General features: G+C 38.1%; 1 protein-coding gene across 1 annotated transcript; it reads left to right on the plus strand.

Moving 5' to 3' along the window:
- The first annotated feature begins 457 nt into the window (after positions 1 to 457).
- tmem106ba (transmembrane protein 106Ba) lies at positions 458 to 15,589 on the plus strand. Its single transcript, XM_061718558.1, has 8 exons — positions 458 to 563; positions 3,780 to 3,990; positions 5,617 to 5,680; positions 5,815 to 5,974; positions 7,779 to 7,919; positions 10,303 to 10,352; positions 10,448 to 10,501; positions 14,439 to 15,589. The coding sequence occupies exons 2-8, from the start codon at positions 3,792 to 3,794 to the stop codon at positions 14,557 to 14,559; spliced, it is 789 nt and encodes a 262-aa protein (XP_061574542.1). The 5' UTR covers positions 458 to 563; positions 3,780 to 3,791; the 3' UTR covers positions 14,560 to 15,589.
- The last annotated feature ends 1,138 nt before the right edge of the window (positions 15,590 to 16,727 follow it).

Here is a 16,727-nt window from a genome sequence, read left to right on the forward strand (position 1 = left end):
TTGAAATAGTCAGTAAAACCACATTCATTGATGAAATTACATAAGGGATGGAAAAGGGGGATGGCAGTTTTACAGGGGGGATGATTTTGACTGTTTTTATTTCAGGGGGGATGCCATCCCCCCTCATCCCCCCTCAACTCGAGTACTGGTTGTAATAGACGATATATAAATATAATTGAATTGAATTAAATTGAATTGAAATACCAATTTGAAATATATAAACAATGGAAGAAAGATGAATAACCACATGAATAAAAATCACTAAAAGCCCGATGATATCAGCGTCACCTTACTTTTCCTCATCTATAAACACTTTGTTCCGAAGTGTTCTTGTCTTGCTGGAAACACAAATCAAATCAAATGTCTCATGATTCCACAGCGAGCGCCGTCCAGAGGGCTGCTGCATTGCCTGGACCAATCAGAATCCTCCTCTCCCGATTTCGACCAATCAGGAGAGGAGGGGGGCGGGGCCAACTCAATTCCGACTGGTATGTGCGTGAGAACCACAACAAACGGCGACCACACCGTGCATGGCAGACACACTGGGATTAAACACAACATAGGTAAGACTCTACTCAACAATTCAATAAAAGTGTTTTTTATTTCCCACGGGTGTTGAAAATGCGATGTTTTCACTTTAACAGCCGTTTGGGCAGCGCAAGACTACTGCAGCTGGGTGATTAGTCATTCGTGCCATCTTGTAAAATGTTAGATAACCATCTGCTCGTGTGAACGGGGATATAAATATAAATAAAATAAATATAAAAAAAATAAACGTGGAAAAATAGCGTTGTTGGTTGTGGGGATGAGGGTATTTTGGCTGCTTTTCTGCGGCCGGTACGTCGTGTTCCTGCATCATGGCGGCCTGGGCCATGTTACGTATGAGGATTTGCACCCGCGACTCAGACCAGCCAGTGTGATGATTCACCTGTAACTTATATACACTTATACACGGAAAAATACATCCTAGTCATCTAAGGTCACATAAGGGAACGGTCAGCAGTCGCTGTGACCTAATTTACATCATCCAGCCCAATCCTGGAGTCTGACACACGACCTACTTTATTCATAACACCAGTAAACAAACATGTGGATCAGTCACATCTGGTACATATTAAACCCACGGTAATTAAAGTATTTCCAAGCATATTAGAATATGCATCACCTAATTTAGCCCTGATTTGGTCACTTGTGCAGTGTTGTTTATTTAGAATAGAATAGAATAGTATAGAAGACTTTATTGATCTCCCAGAGGAGAAATTCAGTCGTACAGCAGCCAAAACACACAGACGCTTTATACAAAAAATGTAAAATAGAAATTACCATAAATAGTTAAATAATAAAAAAGAGCAATATAAAAAGTATAAAAAGACTATGTACTAGAAAAAAAAGTAGTAAACACCAAATAAACGGATAATATTTACAAATATTTACAAAAATACGTGAGGTATTAGTGGTTATTGCACAAGGGTGGTTACAGTTTCTTATTTCTTATTTCTGACCAGAGTTGCATACATTTTTTCATCAGGATCAGAATCAGGTTTATTGTTAAGTCAGGTCAAACAAGACAGGGAATTTGACTTTGGTTGTTTAAATAGACAAATGACAGCTCTTATTAACATATATACAATCAAAAAAAAAAAGTGAAAGGTGCAGACGTATGAGGTAGACATGGTTATTGAGGGGTGCATTGTTACAGCATATGATTATTCTTATTCTTATTATTATTATTATTATTATTATTGCATAGTGGTTGATAGAGATGGGCGGTATGGACTAAAAAATGTATCACGATAATTTCTGGCATTTATCCCAAAAAATGACGATAAAAAAAATACCAATTCAACTCCACCTTTGTAACTATAAATCTATTGCCACATTCAGTCTTTGGAGCCCCCAAAACACAAAAAAATTCTAAAAGAATACTAAATGTTTGTTTGTTTGTTTGTTTCTTTCTTTGTTTGTTTCTTTCTTTGTTTCTTTCTTTCTTTCTTTCTTTCTTTCTTTCTTTCTTTCTTTCTTTCTTGCTTGCTAATTTCCTTCCTTCCTTCACGCACATGTACGTTGTGCGTCGATTTAACGCAGAACCATAAATCAGCTTTACACAAAAACGTCATCAACGGGAATTTATCGTTTTTACCGCGAGATGACAAATTTTTACCGTGGGGAATTTTTTTGACGGTATATTGTGAACGGTAAAATATCGCCCATTCCTAGTGGTTGATTATGAGTGATGAGAGTTGATCAGAGCAACAGCTTGGGGGAAGAAACTGTCTCTGAGTCTGGAGGTTTTGGCGTACAGTGCTCTGTAACGCATCTTGTAATAGTAATGCAGCATCAAGTCTTCTTCAGCACATCACAGCGATTATCAAGGCAAGGCAAGTTTATTTGTACAGCACAATTCAACAAAAGGTAATTCAAAGTGCTTTACATCAACATTTAAAACAGCAAGACACAATTAAACAGTAAATAACAAATAAAATAAGAAAAGAGGTAAAGTAATACAAAATAAAGTAATAAAAAGCACAAATTGTTAAAAATTTATATTTATAACTTTATAGGGAACTAACAGATCAACCATGTATTTTAGTCCAAGACCATTCAGTGCTTTGTAGACCAGCAGGAAGATTTTAAACACTCCATGTTGCGTATCAATCAGATTAAAGTCAGAATTCTGACTTCTTTTTTTTTAGAAATGAAAAAAAAATCCTTCCTAAAATTATTATTTTTGGTCTAAGTTTCTGAAAAAAGTCAGAATTCTGACTTTACCTGAACGCGTCATCACCCTGGAGGAGGATGAATGTGAACACCAGACACAATTACCTTTTTCCATCACTACAAAGTTCAATCTTAATATGCTCTAGTAAATTTGAAATATTTTTGATTAGCTTCATTGATAAATTTCTGTTTTTTTTTAAATTTATTTTTGTACTGTTTTGTCCCAATACTTTTAATTCTGTCCATATTGTTCATGCGGAAATGCGTTTACTATCACTATTAAACATAGCCAAGAGTTTTACTGTTGATTTTCTGTAATTAGACTTGACCAAAAGTTTATGTAATCTGATCACGATCATCCAGGATCTTTGATAGTTCATCAAAGATAATGTATTGGGCAGCTATGAAGCACTTTTAATGGTTTCAGGACTCACCTCGTCTCTATTTAAATTAGCTTGATGCAAACCAAAGGTTGACCCCTCTGAGTCAGAGTAACATATTTTTTTACAATAATAAGATCCTAACATGGTTGTTTTAAAAACAAGAAGCTACCATCGCATCGGTTAGGGATAAATAAGTAGTAAGGAGCTGTTTTGAATAAGCACAACCTTAAACATGCGCATAAACTCTATGAAAGCAGTTAAACTGTTTTACCTTTTCCCTTGATCACATCACAGTGACTCTGCTGAAACTTTGTTTATGCAAAAACATTCGTCAGCCACATTGTTGTGCAGCCTGAGATGTGATTTTGTGCGATAAGAGCTTATTTTCAATTAAAAAAGGAAATATTACATGATTAAAGATGAAACTATTGACTTATTAAATTTGAGAACTTAGAGAAATGCAAGGGGAAAAAAAGTGAACAGTTCATTCTCCAGTTTGAACTGAATTTCTTTCTGTTTTAGTGTTTGGAGATGTTTTCACTTTCACCAGCCGCCGTTCTTCTTGTGGGAAATGTTTCCTGGTCTCTGTCCAGGCCCAATTTTACAATCAAGCGGCTTCGTGGCCGCACTTCAGTGGCAGTTCCTCTCACCGCATGTCATCTCTTCTGTTGCGTACAGATAACTGAAGCCATGGGCAAGTCCCAGTCACACTTGCTCAAACACAAAGAGGAGAGTCACGACACGCTGACGACTAACGGCGAGTACGTAGACGGTCACACGGAGGAGGATGGAAAGAATGGAGACGTGTCTCAGTTCCCCTACGTGGAGTTTACTGGACGGGACAGCGTTACGTGCCCGACTTGCCAGGGCACCGGCAGAATCCCACGCGGTAAAAGCTTCCTGGATGTTATTATTGATGTGTGTCAAAACAACCAAATGAAGAGCAGAGACCTTGTCATACAATAATAAAGAATAATAAGGACATTTTCTCCTTGAAAATAACTGCTTAATTTAAAAGAGTCTAACTCGCCGGCAGGGGGAAGTACTTGTATTTGCACCTGACAGATCAAGATTGTTTTAATGTCCTATCAGCAAAGATGCCGGCGTAGATTTAACCTCCTCCTATCTCAGTGTTATGGCTCTTGACGCACACGTAGAGTTCACGTTTTGGGTTGTTTACAAAAGATATAGTGACACTGATTCTAATCAGACCCTGCTGTTTATTTTAGGCTCACGATGGAGGGACAGCTGTATAAGAACGAGTTGTTTTCCACGTGCCAGAGCCGTATACTTGACTGGTTTTCAATAATTCGGAACGAGACTTTGATAGCCATCTGCATTTAACTGAGTAAGAGCCAGCAATGGCAACAAGTCTGCAGCAGCTCTCTCTAACCATGACGTGGCATTTTTAATTCCTAGGAAAAGGTCCATTGGTGTTGGATTGATTTTTCTTTTTTTTTCCTGTTTGACTGCAGTAGCCATCAGGTCTGAATGTTTACTACAAACACTACGTCCTGCAGGACACCATGTAAGACGAGAGTATTTATGTCTGCTTGTGGAACAGCTACAGTCAGATGTAGCATGCCACAGTCCCCCAGAGGTGGTTTGGGAAAGCTTTTAGGAAGATTGGTTAACTTTTTCATGCTACAGGAAAACTCCAAACCCAAATAACTTTTTATACATACATACATACATATATATATATATATATATACCGGTATATATATTTATATATTGCCATCGTCTTCTTGCAACAACTCAACAGCTGTGCATTTCCCGTGCTACACTTAAGTAGAAATGAGTGACCCAGTGTTGTTAGACATGCATACCAACAATTAGATGTAATTAAGTCCAACTATAGGAGTTGTACTACGATAGGAAGTATTGCATATAGTCATGTACTCGCCCTCTGATAACCATGTGAGGATTCCTGAGGCCCACTGATAAAACGGTTTTAGCCCTACTTAATATTATCTAAAGTTTTTATGTTTATTCATGTTGCATTTAGATGTTTATACTCAAATACATTCAGAAATGTCTGGCCTGCACATGCTTACACGATGGCAGCGTTTATGTTATCCCACTACAAGATAAGTCACACGTGAATGCTGGACTGATTTCTGTAGCTTTGTGTAACATAAATTATGCTCTCAGTAGCCAGTGGACAATAATATGTGCAATAACATAAGATGTGCAATAATACAAGATGTGCAAAATCTGCCAGTCTACTTCACAGCACTCCACCTGCTTTTTTTTTTTGCACTGTTTCTTTCTTTCAACCAACTGTATATACTGTTCATATTTCTGTGATTATACATATTTTATATATATTTTTTATTTCTGACTTTTTAGTCTTTTTACCCCTCCCCATGCATGTGTGTGCTAGGTGTACTGCTGCCAACAAAAATACGTTTCCCCACTGAGGGAGGAAAAAAAAAAAATGATATCTTATGTTTTTTCTTTTCTCAGTCCACAAGTAATGGCTTTCTTTTCTGTTTTCCGACCCATTCAACAGGACAAGAGAACCAGCTCGTGGCCCTGATTCCATACAGCGACCAAAGGCTCCGGCCAAGCAGGACGTACGTCTGCACTTTGTGCTCTTCTTATAGATCTGCTGCGTTAGCCTTTTGTGTGATGGATCGAGTTGGAGACGGCGGCGGGACGGACTTTGAAGACATCAGCCGCTTTTACTTCTGCTTTCTCTCTCCCGCAGAAAGCTGTATGTCACCATATCAGTGGCTCTGTGCCTGCTGCTGTCCGGCCTGGCCGTCTTCTTCCTGTTTCCCCGCTCCATTGATGTTTCCTACGTGGGAGTAAAGTCTGCCTACGTCTCATATGACCAGGACAAGAGGATTGTTTACCTCAACATAACAGTAAGCCCTTTTAACAATGGCAGGAACCGTTGCACTTGTTGACCATGGAATCAATATCTCTGTATCGACAATGTCTCACCACTTCTGGTACAAGAGAGGGGGTGATGATGGCGGCAAACACGTGAAGGGAATAGCAACTGACTATGCAGCTCCAGTTTCTAGTGGAGTTTAATCATTTTTGTTTATGGTTCGGTCTTTACTACAATTTGCAACAAGATGACTGTGGAATCAGTCACTTTTCCTTTAAAATACTATAATGGCACTTTTCCACTAGTACCTACTCGGCTCTACTCATCTCGGCTCGACTCTTTTTCTTTTTCATAACAATTCAGCATCAGGAGCCAAGCTGCTGTGAGGTACTTGATTGTGTGATCTAAACGAAGAAGACAACAACACTAAAGATTAGGAATGGGTGATATTTTACCGTTCACGATATACCGCCAAAAAAATTCCCCACGGTAAGAATTTGTCATCTCGCAGTAAAAATGATAAATTCCCATTGATGACGTTTTTGTGTGAAGCCTGAATTATGGTTCTGCGTTAAATCCACGTCGATATAACGCAGAACCTACGCCGTAGGCGTAAATCCATAAATCAGCCTTAACAAACATGGCGGAAGGCGGATCTGAGAGCAAGGAGCTCGTTGTTAAACGAGGCTCCAGCTCCGTTATCTGGAACTGGTTTGGATTTAAAAAGAGTGACGAGGAGCAAACATCATATATTATATGCAGAGTCTGCAAAAAAACAGTGAGTGCAAAGGATGGCTTTTATTTATTTGTCCTGTTTCTTTATCAGGTTGTATTTTTTTTTTCTACTTTGTGATTTTATAAGCTAGGAAAACTTGAAGGACAATGGTACTTTTGCTGTTTGCACTGTTATCCCACTGTTTAAGCCATGCAGTTTGAATAAATGTTGAATCTGTTCTTAAATTTCAAACTTGTTTCATTTGAGTCATTACAGTTTTGCAGTAGGTGGACTAATTTAATTGGTTTTTATCAATTCAATTTAATTGGTGTAGTTTAGTAGCATTTAGTATTATTTTAGAGCAGTGTTTTGGGGGCTCCAAAGACTGAATGTGGTGATAGATTTAATAGTTACAAAGGTGGAGTTGAATTGTTTTTTTTTTTTTATCCTCATTTTTATCATTATCGGGATAAATGCCAGAAGTTATCGTGATACATTTTTTAGTCCATACCGCCATCCCTACTAAAGATGTAGAACCTGGAGGAGATGATAGATGTGCTGCTAGGTCTGTGGCTTGTGTTCCATGTCAAGTTAAAAACAATTTTGTAGTTTGTCTCGGCGTTGCTGAAAAGTCAGCTGCAGCTATGAAGTGACAGAGCTCCTGGTGGATCTTGTCGTTCCATTTCGCCCGTCTAGATCCCTTTTTAATTCTCTCCTCAGCCACCAGGTTTATGAACATCTGCACCTCAGAGTTGGATCACTAAATGGCGTTGCTAGTTGAATAAAATTAACAAGAAGCCGTCAGAGTCGCTCTTTCGCTGATGTCACATCCTGACTCAGACGTCTGACTCCAACCCCCCGACCAATTGGTGGCGTGTAGTGTGATGATGTCATATTCAGCCCGACTCAGCCGCTTAGAACCTCAGCAGATTAGATACAGAAAAAGTATCTACTCGGCACGCTAGACCACTAGTGGAAAAGCGCCAAACCAAGTGGAGTCGAGTGGAGCCGGGCTGAGTAGGTACTAGTGGAAAAGCGCCATAAGTCGGTACTTTTTAGTAAAGGTCCATGTTCTCCGTTTGCTACCAGGATCTAATGAAGTCTGTCCTCTTCCCACTAGAACACGCTGAATATCACCAATAATAACTACTACGCCATATCTGTGACCAACATCACAGCGCAAGTGCAGTTCTCCAAGACGGTGATAGGCAAGACCAAGTTTAACAACAGCACGGTGATCACTCCTCTGGATGAGCGTCAGGTAAGAACACGCTGTCCTCCGGCTTTGTGTATTTGGACATTTCATATTGAATCGCCTCGTGCTTGCCAGATTAACTGAGCCAAAATGCAAACAAAACCAAACCAAAGTATGTGATTGTGTAGGTTGTCAGACCTCCGTCAGTAGCAGTTACTGGTCAGTCTTCACGGGGTTGTGGGCTCATTTGGGTCTGCTCTTCTTTATCGCGTTGCATCAGTTCATTGAGGTTTTGATGCATCCGTTCATGCAGACCTTAATCTGTCACGTCTTCAAATTTTGTCTAAAGCAGAACTTCCTACTTCCTCAAAGTTAGCCACAAAAACCTCTCATTTCTCCAGCTCTGAAAAAACAGGAAACAAAACCATTAGAGTGGTTACGTCTTCTGTTTTTATAACATATTGTTAACTTGGCTGTCACGTTTTATAAGGGGGTTAAGATCCCCGCCTTCACATCCAGTTTAGATCTGGACTATGCACTTGTAGATCTGCTGCTGTGTTTGGGATCATTGCTGTGTCCTGGAGTAATACAAGGTGTCTTGGTCCTGGGGCTGGAAAACAAGTCCAAACCACTCCCGTACACCACCGTGCTCCACAGTTGGCACGATAGGTCCAACTGTGCCAGGAAGTTGTTCCACAAGTATTGAGTTTTGCTCAAATGTAGGTCTGCAACTAACGACTATTTTAATAGTCGACTAGTCACCAACTATTAAAACGATTAGTCGACTAATCGGATAATTAGTCATTTTTTCTTAAATTTAGTATGAGGTTGCTTTAATTATGTGGCAAATGATAATAAACACGAGAAAGATGGGTACTTCAATGAAAAATAGATATTTTATTCAACTTTGCCGCTGTTCATACAAAAAGTAAATAAAATGTCCTATTTAAAACCAAGGACAGGCACAGTGATCAGTCAGTATAGACATAAATCCATAAATAAATAAACCTCTGTCCATTATTTTAAATTTTTTAAGGACAGGCAATTGTGTTATAATTATAAAATAAATAAAACGTCTCGTATTTTTTCTCCATCAAGTGGGTAAAATGGGTTTTGGATGGCAGGACATACTCTGGGTTGAACTGTATCATTTGTTGAAACCCGTCAGCATCAACCATGGAGAGCCTGATATCACAGATCAGCATCTATTGACTCAGTGAGGTCAGTCGCCTGTTGCAGGAACACGTCTGATTCTTTTGCAGAAAGGGGTCCATGGTGGCTCTCATCTTCGGACTGCATGCGTTTAATTTAAAATACTTTTGTCAGGCACAGTCAGGCATAACGTTAAAGCTCTCCTTTAAAGCCAAAATACGCTTAATATCTTACCAAGGCGAGTCCGTTTCGTTCAACTGTCCGACGTGCTTTCTCTTCAAATGCTCTTGCATTACCGACGTGCTCCCGTGATAAGCACGCTTTGCAAACCTTGCAAGTCATCTTTCGCCGTATCCAGGCTAAAATCCTCCCAAACGTTTGAAGTGTTGTTACATGCAGCTGCTGTACAGGACGCCGTCATTTTTGTTTAACCACCACCCACTCGGCTGAGACCCAGAGATTGTATTGAAGTGAGACGCCTCAGTCCATTGGAAAAACACGTCTGGCGACAATTGTCGACAACGGAATTCATTGTCGACAATTTTGATTATCGATTTTTGTCGACAACGTCGACGAATCATTGCAGCCCTACTCAAATGCAACACTTGAAAATGTAAGCGGTCATGATGGGGATACTACTCCCAGGAGACCGTTCCTGTAGTTCCAGGTTGTTTTTTTTCTGTTTTAAAGAAATCAGGGTAACCAATGAGCTGAGAAATTATGGTTTTCTTTGATTTAATCTGATGCATTTAGACTGGAAACACAGCTGATGTAATATTTACATTAATGTGCAGGACCATCAGGGCTAAAAGCTAGATACGTTTGCCTTTTCTGCACAGACCCGTCCCAGTCTCTGGTGGTCCGTTAGAAGGTCCCAGAGCTGGTCTGTGTCAACGTCTTCAGCAGTTTCACTGTCAAAAGGAGGAGTATCATGCGTCTCCCATTTATTTCCCTCAGCAGCGCCACTGGGATAATCAGTTTAGTGAGCTCAGTCGTTGAAAATCACGACACTAAGAGATGAAACTGGCCCAGTTAATTGTCCTCCCAAATGAGTGGTTCATCTCCACATAAGAGATGCATCATGGGAATGTTTATCAATATTGTGTTTCAGCAAAGTCCAAATGTTTATTTTTTTCTTTTAATTATAATTAAATGTCTGCTGTCTTTTTAGATTTTTATAGAATTACAAATAAAACTCTGTCCCGCTTGTTAGCTGTTAATTAAGCTGAGTTTATGATAAAATGTGACCAAACATTTAATGCCTGTTGCTAAAATGCTTTAAACGTGTTGTTTACAGCTGGACTACACAGTCCCGACCATCATAGCTGATGAGATGAGTTACATGTTGTAAGTATCTTTCTAGAAATATTGTCAGGAAACGTTTTTCAAGGTTTGATCCCAATCTCTTTTTTTTAATCTTAAATCATTTCTTCTTCTTTCAGTGACTACTGCACCCTGCCAACAATTAAAGTTCACAACATAGTGGTCATGATGCAGTGAGTATGGTGTTTTATATGCACTTACACGTAGGGCTGGGGATCGATTCAAATGTCAAGAATCGATTAGATTCAGAATCGATTATCAAGATTTGATCCGATTCGATTCCGATATTGATTTGGGTTTGTGTTATTAAAACAGTTTTTTGAGCTGTTGCATGAATTATATGACTGTAGTTATGCAAAATATTACTACTAGTATTATATTGAGATTAAACAGCAAGTATTGCAGCTAATGATGCTGTAAGGACCAATCAGCTCCCAGAATGCTGATAGAACTGCTTTCAGAAAACATCATGTGGGTCAGAATTACCAAACAGATCCAGGACAGCAAACAGACGGATGAAATCGTTTTTATTTTTTCCCACATTCTGTTTTTATTTTGTTCCATTTTCGGTCTATTTTGGTTTTTAATTTTTGAGCATTTGGTTTTTAGCATTTTTTGCAAATGTAACCCCAAGACAGTATATAAAGTAATGAAATATAGACAATTTATGCAATTATAACCTAACACTTTAATGTTTTCATACCTTTAAACAAATTTAAAGGCAAAAACATGGCACCAGTTATTCTCGTGTCCAACAAAACATTCCTTTTTGGGGGATAAACAAAAAAATAACCAAAAGTTGTAATGTAATGATGAAAAAAAAATACATAAATAAATAAAAGAAAAAAAAGGAAAAAAATCCCCCCCAAAAAAATGACATATGAATCGATTTTTAGGAATTAATATGAGAATCGATTTAGAATTGGGAAATCGATTTTTTCAACACAAGCCTACTTCCACGTGACGCTGCTATGATTTCTCTCGTTTATTTGCTCGTTATTGACATGACGGAGCATGAAACTGCTTTCTGTCATCACACCCTCCACCCGGCTCACAGAGCTTCACCCACTCACGCTGGAGATCTGCCCGCGGCAGACACGGGCCTTCTGCTGTAGAGCCCGGCTCCTGCAGCCTGAGAGGAACCGCCCCGGGCCTCTGGTGCCTCTGGGTGTCTCCCTCATTTATGCATCTACTGACACGCAGGCAGGTCGTGATTCTTAGCCAAGCAAACATTTCTCCACGGCTTAATTCATCCGCTTAATTCCATGCGACCGAAGCCACATAGTTGTTTCTATCTGATCTTTATCAAACCGAATCCCATTAAAAATGAGGAAGAAACGAGGCAGCCAGTGCTGCAACGCCTACGCTTGCATTTCAGAGGTTTCTGCATCTAAACCAAATGCCTCAAAGCCCACATGGAGGTCTGTGTTCAGACTTCACTTCACAAGAAAAGTATTATTATCCCTTCAGTTTGTGGTTGGCATTTAAAGATGAAGCATATAACTGCAGCATAAACATTAGAAAATAAAGAAAGTGCATGTTATTTCAGTTTCTACATCATTACTTTGCTTGAGGAAGGAAGATTCACATCAATCAGGGCTAAAAGACGAGGTGAAATGACACCGTACGGATCAGGAATATTATCAGGTCACACCAGAGACTGACTGGATGAGAGAGGACGTGTTCTCACTGGAAACTAAGATGAAAACATTCCAGGAGGTGTTTCTGTCATCACCTTCAGTGGGATAAAACCCGCTGACGCCTCATGCCTCCTTTCTTGTAATTATTTCAAATTCTGCTAGATTTGAGTTTGTTTCAAATGTGCGCTGCGTAGGAATGGGCGATATTTTACCGAAATGAGCCAGAAAGAAAGAAAGAGAGAAAGAGAGAAAGAAAGAAAGATATGAGCCAGAAAGAAAGAAAGAAAGAAATAAGCCAGAAAGAAAGAAAGAAATGAGCCAGAAAGAAATAGAAATGAGAAAGAAAGAAAGAAAGAAAGAAAGAAAGAAAGAAATAGAAATGAGAAAGAAAGAATGAAAGAAAGAAATAGAAATGAGAAAGAAAGAAAGAAATAGAAATGAGAGAAAGAAAGAAAGAAAGAAAGAAAGAAAGAAAGAAAGAAAGAAAGAAAGAAAGAAAGAAAGAAAGAAAGAAAGAAAGAAAGAAAGAAAGAAAGAAAGAAAGAAAGAAAGAAAGAAAGAAAGAAAGAAAGAAAGAAAGAAAGAAAGAAAGAAAGAAGGAAAGAAAGAAGGAAAGAAGGAAGGATAAATTCCCGTTGATACGTTTTTGTGTAACAAACATGGCGGAACGGGGATCTTTTATCAATTCAATTTAATTGCTGTAGTTTAGTAGTATTTAGTATCTTTTAGAGCAGTGTTTTGGCTCCAAATACTGAATGTGGTGATAGATTTATAGTTAAAAAGGTGGAGTTGAAATGGTATTTTTTTATCGTCATTTTTATCGTTATCGGGATAAATGCCAGAAATTATCGTGATACATTTTTTAGTCCATACCGCCCATCCCTAGCGCTACGTCTCATTGGTCCTGCATAAATCGAGTGATTGTGTCACGTTGGAATGAAAACCAATCTGCCGCTCAGCACCGAAGCGCCTGGGGACTGTGGACGTGACGGAGAGGACAGGACAGTCATGTGAAGCAGATTGTTTCTTTTAGTGCGAGTCCAATCAAAACCTTATAAGACGCACGTCTTTATAACAGCGTTCAAGAAATATAAGCAGGTTCAGCTGCAGCAGGATTACACATTCACCAGCTAGTTATCAGACGCACCAGAATTTGGGTGTTTGGCTCGTCAGGTAGCAGGAACAAGTGCTTTTTTCTTTCTTTTTTCCTTTTATCATTAAAGCACAGCAATGCATCATGTGCCAAAGAATAATAACTATGAGAATGACCTACGGCAGAGAGACTGAATAATGTTGCTGATGTAGATTATGATCCATTCATTCATCTTTTATACAGGTCTTTGGTTACAGGACAGAATAATGTGAAAAGTATATTGTGTTTCTGTTCCTTTAACAAATTGAAGTTTCTTCTCTCTAACCGGTTCTTCCAGTTAAACCATTTTCACATCCGTATCGGTAGCATCTTTAATACTTCAAGCCAGAAATGAAAAGTATGTTGTGCCAAACTTTAGAAGGAGGACTATATTACTGGAGCATGTCAGCAGACGCATTTCAGTCACATTTAGGTAAATATATCAAATTTACAAACCTGTTAAACTCAGCTCAGAAAAGCTATTTGGAGAAAAAAAAGTACATTTTAAATGTCAAGAACGACTAACTATTGTGTACATTAACTCATCATCATCATATGCTTGTTTGACATGGTCTCGCTTGGATAATAACCCAAAACTTCAGGGAAATATTACAATATTCCTCTTCACCCGAGTCCCGTTTATGTGTCAATGACGAATAAGGATTTTCAACAGGTCAATTTTAAAATAATAAAAAAAAGAATATCTAATGCAGTAGTTCAAACATTAAGAATGTTGTGTACACATAAATTCATATAAAACTTTTAAATTAAGTGATTTTTGTCAAGATGAATTGGCACTAGTCTTAAAAAAAGGTCATGTGGTGCAACCATGATTCATATTAAAATAAATTAATTTCCTTAACATCAAGTTTTCAGTATTATACAAAAATGGTTACTTTAATGGTCGCGTCACATGCTATTTCATAAAATGGACATCAGTCAAACTTTATTTGTATATTATGATGGAAATATAAATATAGATGTATATAAATCTTATACACTACAAGACATTTTGGAAATCATGCCAGATAGGGCAGAAGATTGATTTAAATACATTTAGAGTGATTTCAAAAAAGTCATGGTCGGACGGTCGCACCACATGACATTTTGACGCTTAAAACAACAACAAAATCCTAAATAACTAGTATTTTTTGTAAAATTCAAGTGAGTCCATGTGTGGGACAGGTAGGTCATATATATGGTATTTATTTATTTTTTAAATTGAAAAAAAATCTGTTTTTTGGGAAAATATAGGCGTCACGTCATTGACCCAGGTGAAGGAGGGAATTTCCTCACCAGCGAGACTTGCTCATGTTTGACCTTTGCTTTGTCTTCCAGGGTGACGGTAACAACAACATACTTTGGTCACGCAGAGCAGGTCTCTCAGGAGATGTACCAGTACGTGGACTGTGGGGGGAACACCACGTCCTTGCACGGCCACGTTCAGGTCTACCAATAAGGGAAACAAAAGGAGGCCAGACTTGGGTTATTACTGAGATTCAAGCTCTCGCAGAGACTTAAAAAAAAGAAAAAAAAAGTACAATATCTTTGCACAGTGGCAGTGGAATCATGTGTCTCCTAAATAAGTCGAAATGTCTCATCTAGTCCTAAATTCACAACCACTTTCTTCCTTTTATGGTTCAGGTGTGATGCTTAGAAGAGACATGTAGTCACTGACGGTTGTTACGAGGCTCTCGGAGCAGTTTTACCCGTCCCAGTGAGAGTTTTACTGAATTTGCCTTGACGTTTGGAGTCGTTAGCTTCAAACACAATGAAGATATTTATAATGAAGTCCATTTAGCTGGAGGAGGGCATTCTCAACCCGCCACTTCTATGTAATTGAAACACTGGACGTGGTAGTTTTGATGCACTTTAGCTTCCTGATATCAACATGACAGAAGTAATGTCAGAGGGTTTTAGAAGAGCAGTATCGCTGCACCCCCAACCACAACTCCCATTCCATTGAAATACTAAAATAAAACCACTGGGCAGTTTCCACACGCTTATTTCTGCACTCTTTTTATTTTTCCTACAAGAGTTTTCTTTTGTGTCATAAATCCACCGTCTCTGACGTTGTGTAGTGCAATATAGATACCTGCTGTTTCATGTCACCGCTTTAGGTTTTGTTGGGTTGTTTTTTTTCTATTCTTAATTATTTCGCTGATCGACTGACTTAAAGGTAAATGTAATGACTGTGAATACTTTTAAATAAACCTGTTTTATTGATGATTAAAAGAATTGTTGAAATTTAAGAGGAAAAAAGAAATCACTTTGTAAAAGGGATGATGTTTATTTCAGAGTAAACACAGGGGTATGCAAATGTCAAATACGTGCTTTCTCTCTGGCTTCCTTTACAGTGAATAGTTCTGGTGTTTGGAGCAACTTTCTTTCCTGGTTTGTTTGTTAATAAGAGTGTCAGTTGCAGATATGTGTTAACTATTTTAAATCAACTGCAGTAACTTTAATCATGAGTTATGTCCAATTCCGGAGTTTTGCTTTGAAATGATTTATACTTCTGTAACCACATAGGTACGCAACTCCTAAATGTAACTTTTCCTACCATTTCTACACTCTAAATTCAGCTTTTCCTAGTATGATAGTGTAGATGTTATTACTTTCAAACATCTACACAGTGGTTTTTGTGGTTTTCATGCATGAAACAAAATAAAATGATTTCATTCTTGAATGGTCTTGGTTTTTGGAGTGGCTGCAAGTTTCTCGATGTACACCAGGTGGCGCCAAATGTTTGACTTAAATGATCTGAAAGTTATTTTATAACCTTCATAGCTGTGCAAAAATAAATAAGTGCTTGAGTAATATTTAGGACAAAACGAAGTGAAAGTGGAAAAATGATGCATCAATTCAAGATGAAATTTAGAGGTCAAACGTGTTTTGTTTTTTTTTCCTGTTAATGTAGATTTTGAAATGGGGACCAATTTATGTATTTGTATATCATTATTGGGCCAATTTTCTCTTGGTTTACATTTGATTATTTAAATAAAAAAAGGCGTAAAATCACAAACAATGCACCAATTTGCTTACACATTTGTTAAATTAAATAACTTGCAGTGTAAAGACAATGTTTGGTGACACGTTTTTCTTATTTTTTACCTGGACATTCACAGGCGTTGGTTGATGGTAGTATTACAAACATGGGTGGTAATCAGCCATATCAAACTATAACTAGTTAGTTTACCTTTTGTTGAAAAAGGAAAAGTTAATTAATAACTGTCATTGTTCAATGTCAACCTTTTATTTTAGAGCTCCAACTAATGATTATTTAGATAATTTTCTACATGGTTACTTTATAAAATGTCAGAAAGTGGGGGAGAAAGCACTCAGTCATGATGTGAACTGAAATTATCACCTTGTTTTGTGGAACCAGCTCTGCTGCTTCTTTCATTGTTGGACTCAGTGTGACTTACTGTTGTAGACAGAATAATAATTGGAAACCAAATGGAAACACCAGAGTGCGGATCACCACTGAGAGGCAAAAAACTGCAATGTTTTAGTATTTTGCATGAAAAATACATGATATAATCAATTGCAAAAACGGATGCTTGTTCATTGTAGATTACTGTTCCTACATGCAACTGCACATTATTCATCTGTTGACAGGGAAGGCCA

Source organism: Cololabis saira, chromosome 3 (assembly GCF_033807715.1).
Source record: "Cololabis saira isolate AMF1-May2022 chromosome 3, fColSai1.1, whole genome shotgun sequence".
Taxonomy (NCBI): Eukaryota; Metazoa; Chordata; class Actinopteri; order Beloniformes; family Belonidae; genus Cololabis; species Cololabis saira.

Excerpts from the sequence above, each read along its gene's own strand:
- tmem106ba (XM_061718558.1), top strand. The coding sequence starts at position 3,792 with ATGGGCAAGTCCCAGTCACACTTGCTCAAACACAAAGAGGAGAGTCAC. Across the intron at positions 5,681-5,814 it reads AGGCTCCGGCCAAGCAGGAC|AAAGCTGTATGTCACCATAT; the intron begins GTACGTCTGCAC and ends TCTCTCCCGCAG. Across the intron at positions 7,920-10,302 it reads CTCCTCTGGATGAGCGTCAG|CTGGACTACACAGTCCCGAC; the intron begins GTAAGAACACGC and ends TGTTGTTTACAG.